The sequence below is a fragment of the Oncorhynchus keta genome, chromosome 23 (assembly GCF_023373465.1).
Source record: "Oncorhynchus keta strain PuntledgeMale-10-30-2019 chromosome 23, Oket_V2, whole genome shotgun sequence".
Classification (NCBI taxonomy): domain Eukaryota; kingdom Metazoa; phylum Chordata; class Actinopteri; order Salmoniformes; family Salmonidae; genus Oncorhynchus; species Oncorhynchus keta.
Window position 1 is genome coordinate 31,206,802 of NC_068443.1, and position 13,798 is coordinate 31,220,599.

At 41.9% G+C, this 13,798-nt stretch overlaps 1 protein-coding gene across 3 annotated transcripts in view; it reads left to right on the forward strand.

Moving 5' to 3' along the window:
• The window catches only part of LOC118402164 (ATP-dependent 6-phosphofructokinase, platelet type-like), a 43,819-nt gene that overhangs the window by 834 nt on the left and 29,187 nt on the right, over positions 1-13,798 (forward strand). For 2 of the 3 annotated variants that reach the window (XM_052477031.1, XM_052477030.1), the window contains exons 2-8: positions 7,964-8,037; positions 9,936-10,013; positions 11,680-11,869; positions 12,127-12,292; positions 12,465-12,509; positions 12,736-12,844; positions 13,533-13,628. In XM_052477031.1, the coding sequence (XP_052332991.1) occupies positions 7,964-8,037; positions 9,936-10,013; positions 11,680-11,869; positions 12,127-12,292; positions 12,465-12,509; positions 12,736-12,844; positions 13,533-13,628 (758 nt within the window). Of the gene's footprint in view, positions 1-7,963; positions 8,038-9,935; positions 10,014-11,679; positions 11,870-12,126; positions 12,293-12,464; positions 12,510-12,735; positions 12,845-13,173; positions 13,270-13,532; positions 13,629-13,798 lie in introns of all 3 variants that reach the window. The other variant, XM_052477032.1, reaches the window with a different exon arrangement.

The window sequence follows — 13,798 nt, forward strand, 5'->3', positions numbered from 1 at the left end:
TATAGACTGTTGCAATGGCTTTCATCGTCGACTTCCCCTGTGCGTTAAAACAGGTCTTGTAGCGTGCATGACAGATGGGCAGACATCCACTTGAGTTGTGAGGAAGGGTGGGGGTCATGTACTGTTGACCAGGCCTACGTGAGGAGCGGGAAGTTGCGGGGTTTTCCCAATAATTTATATATAAACTAGATGTCCGATTGGGGGAGCTATGTTGAAGCCACCGGACCTCCATCTTGGCACGCCCCTACCTTGTCAAAAAATATTTTGGAATTGATAGAAATGCATTTATTAATGTCTACATTCGTTTTGCCACACTTATTCTATTACAGACATCATACATTTAAGTTATGTTACGTGAGCTAAGCATAAAAAAGGACAATATATGAAAACATTTTCCTTTTTCCTATACATTTTTGGAGATGACTAATGTTACTGGCCCCGCTACAACCAAGACATTGTTATGTTTGTTCTGTACATGTAATTTTGTTTCATTGAAAAACTGTAGAATTCCATTCATTCCTGTGGAGGACTTCTCCTACTGGGGAATGCCAATATGTCTGATCTTTTGGTTCAAAGCCTCTCAATGCCCAGTCTAGGGTGTATAAACAGTTGAAGTTGGAAGTTTACATACACTTAGGTTGGAGTCATTAAAACTCGTTTTTCAACCACACCACAAATTTCTTGTTAACAAACTATAGTTTCGGCAAGTCGGTTAGGCATGACACAAGTAAATATGTCAACAATTGTTTAGAAACAGATAGTTTCACTTGTAATTCCCTGTATCACAATTCCAGTGGGACAGAAGTCTACATACAGTAAGTTGACAGCTGGAAAATTATGTTATGTTTGGAGGGAAAAGGGGGAGGCGTACAAGCCGAAGAACACCATCCCAACCGTGAAGCAGGGGGTGGCGGCATCATGTTGTGGGGGTGCTTTGCTGCAGGAGAGACTGGTGCACTTCACAAAATAGATGGCATCATGAAGATGGAAAAGTATGTGGATATACTGAAGCAACATCTCAAGACTGGGTCTTCCAAATGAACAATGACCCCAAGTATACTTCCAAAGTTGTGGCAAAATGGCGTAAGGACAACAAAGTCAAGGTATTGGATTGGCCATCACGAAGCCCTGACCTCAATCCCATAGACGATTTGTGGGCAGAACTGAAAAAGCGTGTGTTAGCAAGGAGGCCTACAAACCTGACTCAGTTACACCAGCTCTGTCAGGAGGAATGGGCCAAAATTCACCTAACGTATTGTGGGAAGCTTGTGGAAGGCTACCCGAAACGTTTGACCCAAGTTAAACAATTTAATGGCAATGCTACCAAATACTAATTGAGTGTATGTAAACTTCTGACCCACTGGGAATGTGATGAAAGAAATAAAAGCTTAAATAAATCATTATCATTATCATCATTATTTTGCATTTTCCAGCAATTTAACAGCAACCTGTTGTTAGAAGTTGTTGTGAATTTGTATTTTCTTAATTAACTGGAAAACAGTTGTCAGTAAGTTATTGTAAAATTCACAATAATTTACAGGCAACTGGCTGCCACGAGCAATACATGCCAGTAATGTTATGTGCCTTCACTGACTCTTTTGTTGACAACATGCAACATTACTTGCTAATTGGCAGCATACTGTAGAAGTGGCAGCCTATCATAATATTGCAGGCGTGGCATTCAGCTCCCATGAGAAGGAATATCATCCCAGTTAATGTGATCTGTTCTATTCTGCTCATAAACACGATCTTGTACACTGTCAGTTCTCCAGCCTTGTTAAAAGCTGACGTACACTACATGACCTTCAACCTTCTGGGAAGAGAACTAGTGAGGTTAGGCACTGATGTTGAGCGATTATGTAAGGCTCGTAGTCGGCGTTACAATTCATCCCAAAAGTGTTCGATGGGGTTGCCTCTGTGCAGGCCAGTCAAGTTCTTTCACACTGATCACGACAAACCATTTCTGCGTGGACCTCGCTTTGTGCACAGGGGCATTGTCATGCTGAAACAGGAAAGGGCCTTCCCCAAACTGTTGCCACAAAGTTGGAAGCACAGAATCATATAGAATCTCATTGTATGCTGTAGTGTTAACATTTCCCTTCACTAGAACTAAGAGGCCTAGTCCTAACCATGAAAAACCATTATTCCTCATCCACCAAACTACAGTTGGCACTATGCATTGGGGCAGGTTGCATTATCCTGGCATCCGCCAAAGCCAGATTCATCCGTCGGACTGCCAGATGACATTGTACATGGTGATTGCCCATGAAAACCCATTTTGTGAAGCTCCCAACGAACAGTTATTGTGCTGACATTGCTAATGAGGCAGTTTGGAACTTGGTAGTGAGTGTTGCAACCGAGGACTTGAGTACTCTGTGGTCCCATTCTGTGAGCTTGTGTGGCCTAAAACTTCGCGTCTGAGCCGATGTTTTTTCCTAGATATTTCCACTTCACAATAACAACACTTACATTTGACCGGGGCAGCTGTAACAGGGCAGAAACTTGACAAACTGACTTGTTGGAAAGGTGGCATCCTATGATGGTGCCATGTTGAAAGTCACTGAGCTCTTCAGTAAGAACATTCTTCTGCCAATGTTTGTCTGTGGAGATTGCATGGCTGTGTGTTTGATTTTATACACCTGTCAGCAATGGGTGTGGCTGAAATAGCCAAATACACTAATCTGAAGGGGTGTCCACATACTTTTGTATATATAGTGTATCACCCAACCCTACTCTACAGCTTTAAAGATTGTTACTGTGCATGGCCCTAATATTGTGGCCTTACTTATAGCCTTCAAACACAGTGTTATGTCTCTGTGTTTCACTGGCCTGATGTTTTTTACTTTGCTTGCTTTTATCTCGAATGGTCAGTAGTGCTGCAAATAAGAGGTTGTATGCGTACACACGCCTGTGTTGTGAAATGCACTGTATCCTGTCTTCAACTGTACATCATTGGTTTTGCCTCTATGTGTCACTATTCCAAAGATTGTATAGTATATTGACAAGATAGTCAAGTGACCACTGTAACAATGGAAATACATGTCCTCAAAGATGGAACGCAGGTGGGAGGAGGCGAGATCTGGCGGGACCTTTCTAGCCAATGAGAGGTCACATAGAGGTGTGAACAACAGGCCATAGAGATAGAGGACTCATCTTTGTATCTGCCATTATAACGTCTATGACATTATGGGCATTTAAAGTATTCCATTTTGTTCTTCATTGGCTGATTGCTCCCAACTCATATTAATCCCCACCCTGTTGACTACTTTAAAATGGCAATGTCCATGCTGAAACAGGTTATATCCATAATGAATACTCTATCTATAGAACAGGTTCAACTTCACATGCATCCACTTATATCAGTCCATTCGTAACATTCATAACAACCTAACCATCTTCTATTTGATCAAGTAAATTAGCAATAACAAAATGTGTTGACCAATTTTACACTCTTGTTGATCTCCATACAAAAATTCCTCACTTCTTGGGCTTATTTTCGTGGACAGATTTTGGGCAGAGTAAAACCTCTCACTTTTCCTCTTCCTCGAACTGACTATCCTCCTGAGACCCAGCAAAAAAAAAAGGGTTTGGATTTTGTATTTTGTATTTTTTTAGACCACATAAGTGTTTGGGGTGGGAAAAACATCTTACAAAGAACATTAAAATAAATAAATAAATATATATATATGTTCTATTTTATTTTAAATTTTCCATAAAATTATCTCAGTGGATCTCAGTTGATAATTTGAAAAATGTAACATTACAGTAAATGTTGACAGTAGGTAGAAAACATCCAGATGAAAACTCACCAAACTGTTACTGAGATATTTACCTATGAGAAACAATTTGAATATCAAACTCACAAAAATGATAATTACACAATTTCACGCACTTACCATAAAATATGCTAATTGTAATGGAAATTGAGATGGTTGCCATTTTGAAGAACCAGAAAGAAGAAATGATCAAGGTGACACTCATACACATATGGTATCATTGAAAAACCCAGAATGTCCTCTTAAAGGTACAACAGGACCTAACACAGTGGCAAGTATGGTCTTAGAGATATAGACCAAAAATGAATGTCCGTTAGAGAGAACAAAAATTAGTCCCAGGAGGCTACTATAATGTAGAAACCTAACTGACATCCCAGTTAAGGACTGTGGTAGTAATAGAGTAATAGTGACTCAGTCCTTCATTGCTTCATGCCTGGCTGTCATCCAGTAACAATATTGCAATATCTGAATATGGACGGTCTTATTGGCATACAGGCTACAGTAGGCTGAGATTTCCACTGAACTTAGGATACTGTAGTAGGCTACATTTGCAATAATAGCCTATCTGTCATTGAAGTGTGACGTGGTGGGGAGTAGAGTAGTGGGCTACTCCCTTTCTCACCAGAGCACCAGTGACAGGAGCCTACAAGTTTCATTTATGATCATGTAATGACAATTCTAGCTCTCCACAATAGGGTTGGGCGATGTCAACCTTTGTCCTGTTGTGATTATGTACTCACTAAATATTGAGCTATACCTGGCCTGGGCAATCCCAGTCCTTGGGGGCCCGATTGGTGTCACACTCCCCCCCCCATCCCTAGCAAACACAGCTGATTTTAAACTATGTGCATTCTAAACTGAAGATCATGATTAGTTGACTATTGGAGTCAGGTGTGTTAGCTAAATAAATAAAATGAACACCTCTGGTAAAACCCCCGTTGAGCTATAGCTCAAAATCGCATGCTACATCTGGACAAATCATGACCAAAGATATTGTTGTTGGAAGCCTGAGCTGAGAAATTCAGCATGGAACAGGTGTGTGTGTCTGTGTCTCGTACATACGATGGAGCAAAGTGACAGTCAGCTGATGAGGAACAGTCTGTTTTACCGTAGTGAGTTAGGTTATAAATAATGGGTGTTATAGAAACAAAGTCTACAGTCTTGAGAACTGGATAATAATTGTGTTGCCTCATCAGCCTGTTTTAATAGGCTATTGTTTGTTATATCACTCATAAAGTTGTGATTGAGAATAGCCTATAGACTCCGATTTCCATTATTTTTGAAAGCTGCAACTTTAGGAGAACAGTAACTTCTTAGGCTATTTGTGAAATTGGCTAGTTGTTCATAACTTTAATTTGTCTTAAATCCTTATGGAAAAAAAAACACCTTTTTTATTTGATTTATTTCACCTTTATTTAACCAGGTCGGCTAGTTGAGAACAAGTTCTCATTTACAACTGCGACCTGGCCAAGATAAAGCAAAGCAGTTTGACACAGAACAACATAATTACACATGGAATAAACAAACATACAGTCAATTATACAGTAGAAAAAGTCTATATACAGTGTGTGCAAATGAGGTAGGATAATGAATGTGCAAGTAGAGATACTGGGGTGCAAATATGGAAAGGTGCAAAGATAAATACAGTATGGGGATGAGGTAGTTGGATGGGCTATTTACAGATGGGCTATGTACAGGTGCAGTGATCTGTGAGCTGCTTTGACAGCTGGTGCTTAAAGCTAGTGAGGGAGATATGAGTCTCCAGCTTCAGTGATTTTTGCAGTTCATTCCAGTCATTGGCAGCAGAGAACTGGAAGGAAAGTGGGCCAAAGGAAGAATTGGGGGTGACCAGTGAGATATACCTGCTGGAGCGCGTGCTACGGGTGGGTGCTACTATGGTGACCAGTGAGCTGAGATAAGGCGGGGCTTTACCTAGCAGAGACTTGTAGATGACTTGGAGCCAATGGGTTTGGCAACGAATATGAAGCGAGGGCCGGCCATGAGAGCATACAGGTGGCAGTGGTGGCTAGTATATGTGACTTTGGTGACAAAACGGATGGCACTGTGATAGACTGCAATTCAATTTGTTGAGTAGAGTGTTGGAGGCTATTTTGTAAACGACATCGCCAAAGTCGAGGATTGGTAGGATGGTCAGTCTTACGAGGGTATGTTTGGCAGCATGAGTGAAGGATGCTTTGTTGCGATATATGAAGCCAATTCTAGATTAAATTTTGGATTGGAGATGCTTAATGTGAGTCTGGAAGGAGAGTTTACAGTCTAACCAGACACCTAGGTATTTGTAGTTGTCCACATATTCTAAGTCAGAACCGTCCAGAGTAGTGATGCTGGACAGGCGGGCAGGTGCGGGCAGCAATCGGTTGAAGAGCGTGCATTTGGTTTTACTTGCGTTTAGAGCAGTTGGAGGCCACGGAAGGAGAGTTGTATGGCATTGGAGCTTGTTTGGAGGTTAGTTAACACAGTGTCCAAAGAAGGGCCAGAGGTATACAGAATGGTGTCGTCTGTGTAGAGGTGGATCAGAGAATCACCAGCAGCAAGAGCGACATCATTGAGACATTGGCCCGAGAATTTAACCCTGTGGCACCCCCATAGAGACTGCCAGAGGTCCGGACAACAGGCCCTCCGATTTGACACACTGAACTCTATCAGTGAAGTAGTTGGTGGACCAGGCGAGGCAATCATTTGAGAAACCAAGGCTGCCGATAAGAATGTGGTGATTGACAGAGTCGAAAGCCTTGGCCAGGTCGATGAATACGGCTGCATAGTAATGTCTCTTATCGGTGGCGGTTATGATATTGTTTAGGACCTTGAGCGTGGCTGAGGTGCACCCATGACCAGCTCTGAAAGCAGATTGCATAGTGGAGAAGGTACGGTGGGATTCGAAATGGTCGGTCTGTTTGTTAACTTGGCTTTCGAAGACCTTAGAAAGGCAGGGTAGGATAGATATAAGTCTGTAGCAGTTAGGGTCTAGATTATCTCCCCCTTTGAAGAGGGGGATGACCGCGGCAACATTCCAATCTTTGGGAAAAACATGTGATCATGTGATTTTATGTAAAGTTACTGTGATAACATGTAACAACGTGAAGAAAACATGATCTCATTTGAAATAAAAGTGACAACATGGTGATGCAAAATTTCAACATGTGATGCCATGTCAACTACACATGTGATGACATTTGAGCACGTGAAAACGCTGTGTCAAATGTTATTGAGAATATTTTATTTTCAAATGTATAATGGACATTAATTCAATCAGTCATCGTCCCCTGCAAGTGTTATCTAGTTCCCTGTTTGTGGACAAGAATGTTTTTAGAATGTTGTATCATGGTCCCCTGGATAACTTGGGACTCAACCTCACAACCTCTTGGCCAAGTTTGTATCAGGCCAATGTCTCATCAGAATCCATCAGAATCCAGGTGCGGCCAATTTGCATAACCACTCCATCCTGTAGCCTACCTTGTAAACTAAAGAATGCGGTATGTATATTTCCTCACATGATGTTAGTAAAAACCACTTGCAAGTCTTACCTGCCAGAAAATATCAGTTTGTTCTGTATATAGGGGGATTTCTATAATGACTCACAGAACCATTGGCCAAGCTTCAGGAAATCTTCCAGTGGATTAATAACTTTTGAAGTGTTTATCATTATTAATCCGCATTGAGAAATCTGTGCCATTCTCCATGTGTAGACTCATCTCCTTCATCTTATATCGTTACTGGTACCCTAGCATGACTGCTTGGCACTAGCCAACCCACAGTACCAGTATCAGTGCTTACAGTTTCATTGCAACTAAGATGCCAGTTTTTATAATCATTATGATCAGTTTTCAGACTGTAAATGGAAAATGTATTAGATATTGAATAAATGCAATGACACATGGCCGATGGCTATGCAAGCAACTTTCTCTGCTGGACAAAGCACCCCACTGGGCAAAGACGTCAATTCAACGTCTATTCCACGTTGGTTCAACGTCATTTCATTGAAAACAACGTTGATTCAGTGGGACTTCACTTTAATTTGGTTGATTTATCTCTGTGATTCATTCCATCTCCCTGATGAGTATTTTCAGTCTGGAGTCTACTGGATGGAACATCCAGTGCCATAGCCATTCATGTACTGCCATTTTTAATTCTCTCTCCAACCTCTCTCTCTCTCTCTCGTTGTGCAGGTATGAATGCTGCGGTCCGGGCTGTTGTCCGCATGGGTATTTATGTGGGAGCTAAAGTCTACTTCATCCATGAGGTGAGATCATGACAGACACTACTTGGGGGCTTGTACCATTCTACCACTGACACTGAGACAAATCAACTCTGGCAAGCTCTGTGTTCAGGGGGCAAAGCTATTCTTTCAAACGAGGGTCATGAAAATGAGAAGTAAGGTTATTTAACATTTTGCCATGTCATGGGTGTTAAGTTCATTTTTTAAATATCCCTATAGTTCTGTTTTTATGGGGCATTCACTCTGTTATAATAATAATAATAATATATGCCATTTAGCAGATGCTTTTATCCAAAGCGACTTACAGTCATGTGTGCATACATTCTACGTATGGGTGGTCCCGGGAATCGAACCCACTATCCTGGCGTTACAAGCGCCATGCTCTACCAACTGTAATACTCCTGCGCAGCGGTCTCGTTGTGGATGAACCTGGCCTGAGTGCAATGGCAACCATGCAGTGTGCTAATATGGTTTAGTAAACATTGTTGAACTGGAACCTTGGCGTTGTGTCATTTCGAGTTAACAATGGGGTCAGTCCTAAATGGCACTCTATTCCCTATATAGTGCATTACTTTTGACCGGGGCCCTTTATAGGAAATGGGGGCAGTTGATAGTGGGAGTAGTTTCCCAAAGATAAGTAGCTTCTTTAAGCGATAGTTCACCCAAATGACAAAATGACACATTGGTTTCCTTACCCTGTAAGCAGTCTATGGATAAGGTAGGACAGCAATTCATGCGTTGGTTTTGTTTCCCCAGCACTGTTTCCACATGATAACATTTTAGCATTTGTGGCACAAATCCCATTCAAGTCATGGGACTGATATAAGCATTTTTCGCGCATCATATCTAAATCATTCAAAAGTATCTACAATTTATGGTGAAGCTCAACAAAGTCACTTAGATAATTTGAACATGATGCGCGATAAATGCTAATATTGGTCCCATGACTTGAATGGGATTTCCGCCACCAATGTTAAAATGATAGCATGTGGAAACAGTGGCAGGGAACTTTGCTTAAGTGTTGTCTATTGTTAGAGACTCTGGTGTTTAATGAGTGATGAAAGGCAGTCCGTTGAGGAGGCTCACATCACACTCACTGGCTTTGTCCCAAATGGGACCTTATTCTTTATATAGTGCACTATTTTTGTCCAGTGCCCTATATAGTGCAATACTTTTAACCAGGGCCCATAAGGTCTCCTATTTTGTGCCCTACTTTTGATCGGGGCCCATCTGGTTCTGGTCAGAAGTAGTGCACTATTTCCTATATAGTGCTCTACTTTTGACCAGATTCCTATGGGTCCTGGTCAAAAGTAGTAAGAGGTGTTAGGTTCTATTATTAGAGTAAAAACTCAACAGACACTGTGAAAGCTCAAACCAAGTTTATTCTTCCCAGAGGGTCAATACAGCTGCATTAGACAAAGCCATGGTTCCACCTGTGGTAGTATACAGACCCCACTTTGGGTGGAGTCTCCTCGTTATCGCTACACATTGCATCATTATTGCTAGGCAGGGAGCTGAGTGATATTGGCCTTAAACGGTTCCTCACTGTCACGGATCCCTCCGGAACTTTCATCACACACACCTGTCCCCTATTCCCACTGATTAGTATTGGTATATATGTGCCCTTTGATTTCCATGGTCTTGTTGATTATTGTTACAATCTGTCTGACTCAATATAGGATGTAGGATTCCTTGAGTTGTCTATGGAGGCCAGTAGTGACAGTGTCTATGATATTCTGTTGTTTACTTTTACAGGCAGTAGTTAGCATGATTTAGCATCGTCATCTCAAAGTCAATGTCAATATCCCTGATAGCAAAGCTGCATTGTAGAGTGTGATACTATGTAACAACATTATAAGTGGTGAAGATGTTCGGAAATGAGGAAATATAGGCCAATGTTAAGGTTTCTTTTCTCCTTGCAGGGTTACCAGGGTATGGTAGACGGTGGAGATAACATTGAAGAGGCATCATGGGAAAGTGTCTCCAGCATGTTACAAGTGGTAAGGAGGCAAAATACTAGGGATTTCTTTAGAATTCCCATAGGCCATGTACAGTATACAATGCTAGGAATATGAGTTGAAAGTTATTCCGCTAGCTAAGAATAGCAAAGCACCCTTAAGCCAATTAGCCTGTTACCGACCCGTAGTCAACTTTTAGAAAAAATAGTGTTTGACCAGATACAATGCTATTTCAAAGTAAACAAATTAGCAACAGACTTTCAGCACGCTTATGGTGAAGGGCATTCAACACTTACGCAAATGTCTGAGAAAAATGTTTTATCAGAAAACTCTGGGGGCTGTTTTGTTAGACTTTCAGTGCAGCTGATGATTGACATTATCAATCATAGTCTGCTGCTGGACAAATTATGTGTTCTGGCTTTACACCCCCTGCTATATTGTGAAGGAGAGTCACCTGTCTAACGGAACACAGAGGGTGTTCTTTAATGGAAGCCTCTCCAACACAACCCAGGTAGCCAGGCATTCCCGAGGGCATCGGTCTAGACCCCTTACTTTTTTAAAACCACTGGCACTGAGTAAAGCCTGTGTGTCTATGTAACAAAGAGCTGCAGTCAGTTTCAGAATGGGCAGCAAGAAATAAGCGAGTCCTAAATATAGAAAAAACCTAAAAGCATTTGGGACAAATCATACACTAAACCATAAATCTCATCTAAATCTTGTAATGAATAATATGGAAATTGAGCAAATTGAGGAGATTAAACTGCTCGGTGTAACCCTGGATTTGAACCGTTTTGGTCAAAACATATTGATGCAACAGTAACTAAGATGGGGAGAGTTCTGCCATAATAAAGCGCTGCTCTGCCTTCTTAACAACACTATCAGCAAAACAAGTACTACAGGCCCTAGTTTTGTTGCACCCGGACTACTGTCCAGTCATATGGTCAAGTACCACAAAGAGGGACATTGGCAAATTACAGTAGGATCAGAACAGAGCCCCTGGCTCAGGGTGGATGCAGAATCCACATTACTGCTTGTCTTTGTGAGCATTATTGACATGTTGAAATCACTGAGCTGTCTGTTTAAGTGACAAGCACACAGCCCAGACATGTTTTATTGTATGTAATTGTGATTGGAACCAATGGTGTGTAGCTGCTACCTTGGCAGCTAATGGGGATCCAGAATAAAATCCAAATCCCAAATGGTATAAATATATTTGTGGTCCCAGACTTGTAATTCACAAATTGCATGTGACAGATGAGCGCAGCTGCACTTCTGCCTGATGCTAAACAGAGTGGAAGGTGCCTTGTCATTGTGGATTCTGCATGAACCCGTTAGTTAATGACAACAACAAAACACACCACACAACACACACAAAAAAAACGAAATGAGAGGTTGAATTAATGAGACATATCAATGACTGCAGCAGTGCTCCATTGTGTCAGATTATTGCCATCCATTGGTTTGGTCTAGAGCTTTGTGTTCCATCCATCCAACCGTCATCTGCCCATTCATCCAACATCCATCCATCCACATTTATCCATCCATCCATCCCTCCAGCTATCCTTCACCCATCTACCCAATTTTCCTTCATCTATCTATCCAACCTCAACCTATCCATCAATGAAATTGTCATCCATCCAGCAATCCATCTTTCCAACTGTCATTCATCCATTCATTTGAGTTCTTAGCTGTTCTGTTTTCCTGTCAGGGCGGCACAGTCATTGGCAGTGCCCGCTGCAAGGAGTTCCGCAGCCACGAGGGGCGTCTAAAGGCTGCCCACCAACTGGTTCTGCGTGGCATCACCAACCTGTGTGTGATCGGAGGGGACGGTAGCCTCACGGGGGCCAACCTCTTCAGAGAGGAGTGGAGCGGGCTACTGGAAGAACTTGTTCGACAGGGTAACTGAACGTTGTAGTCCATGTAGTGGACCAAATGTTCACAGTAATCTACTCGATCACTAAATTAGATAACTAATTTCCCACGCAAATTGCAAAAAAATGTATTTTCCCACATGATATGTAGTAAGACATGTATTACTAGGTATTACCAAAGTCTGTATACCAAAGCCTGTATACAGCCATTCCACCTATGCGTGTACATTACTCAGTAGTAAAACCAGTGGGTTAAATTGTGGTCTTGTGTATCCTGTTTAAAGGTCTGATTGATGAGGAGGCTGCCCAGAACAACTCAGAGCTGCACATCGTGGGAATGGTGGGCTCCATCGACAACGACTTCTGTGGCACTGACATGACCATCGGGACAGACTCTGCCCTGCACAGAATCATAGAGGTGGTAGACGCCATCATGACTACTGCACAGAGGTACTGACAGAAACAGTATAGCAAGTGTATCCCAAATGGCACCCTATTCCCTATATAGTGCACTATTTATTTGGGAAGCATCCAGTGAATGTATTAAAGGGTACATATTACAGCTCAGTGGTGTTGTTTGTACACACTCAACCTTTACACAAACTTCTCTCCTTTCTCTCAGCCACCAGAGGACGTTTGTGCTAGAGGTCATGGGAAGGCATTGTGGGTATGGAATGACATTTATTTGCTGCTCTGACTTCCTGCTTTATTCTTGTTTATTTCCTTGCTGTAATTTAGCTATAGGCTCTCAGCGGTCTTGCTTTGAAAATGTTTGTTCATAATACATACAAATGGGTTTGTGTTTGCATGTAGTTATTTATAGTTTATTATATTCTAATGTGTGTGTGTTTGCGTGCGTGTGTGTGTGTGTGTGTGTGTGTATGCGTGTGTAGGTACCTGGCCCTAGTCAGTGCTCTGGCCTGTGGGGCCGACTGGGTCCTGATCCCTGAGATGCCCCCTGAGGATGGCTGGGAGGAACATATGTGTCAGAAACTCTCTGAGGTAAAACACACACACACACACACACACACACACACACACACACACACACACACACACACACACACACACACACACACACACACACACACACACACACACACACACACACACACACACACACACACACACACACACACACACACACACACACACACAGGTGACATCTGACATGTGCAGATGTAACAATAAACACATTTTAATCTATGCTTTACATTGAATGGGATGTACTGCTTAGTGATCACAAGTGTTGTAGTGTATTGTATTCCCTTGTATTCCCTTCAAGCAAAATCAACAGTGTTCATTCATGCAGTGTGTTTCTTAATGCCCAGAGCCGATCCAGGGGTTCAAGGCTGAATATAATCATAGTTGCTGAAGGAGCCATTGACAGACAAGGAAAGGCTATTACTGTTGATAATGTCAAGGATGTGAGTACCTGAATATGCAACGAAGGGGGAACCAAAAGCAGGTCCGACAGATGCCTGAATAGCTCCATGCTTTACAGATGAAAGGAATCTGTACAGTGAAAGATAGAGAAAGAAAGAAGAGGTAGTAGACATATCTGTTCTTTCTTGTTCTAAGGTAGGCATGCAGCTGTTTCAGCATAAACCGGGTCCAGCTTTTGACAAGCCAAATGCAAAACTTCTCTGTCATGTACTGTATATCTGTGCTTTGTTTTGTATTCCTATAGAACCGTGCAGATAAGAAACGGCTCAATATCATTATTGTAGCTGAGGGGGCGATAGATTGCCACAACAAGCCTATCACTACAAACCATATTAAGGAAGTAAGTGCTATGAGAAGACCAGCCCAGCCCAGCGGTCTTGTACTGGTACAGTACTCATCTGCAGACCTGAGTTCAAATCCGGTTTAAAATCTTTCAAATACTTTGAATGTTTGCTTGAGTGGCAGATGGGTGGGGTTTGCAGTTTTGCGACTATTCTATTGTTACCAAGC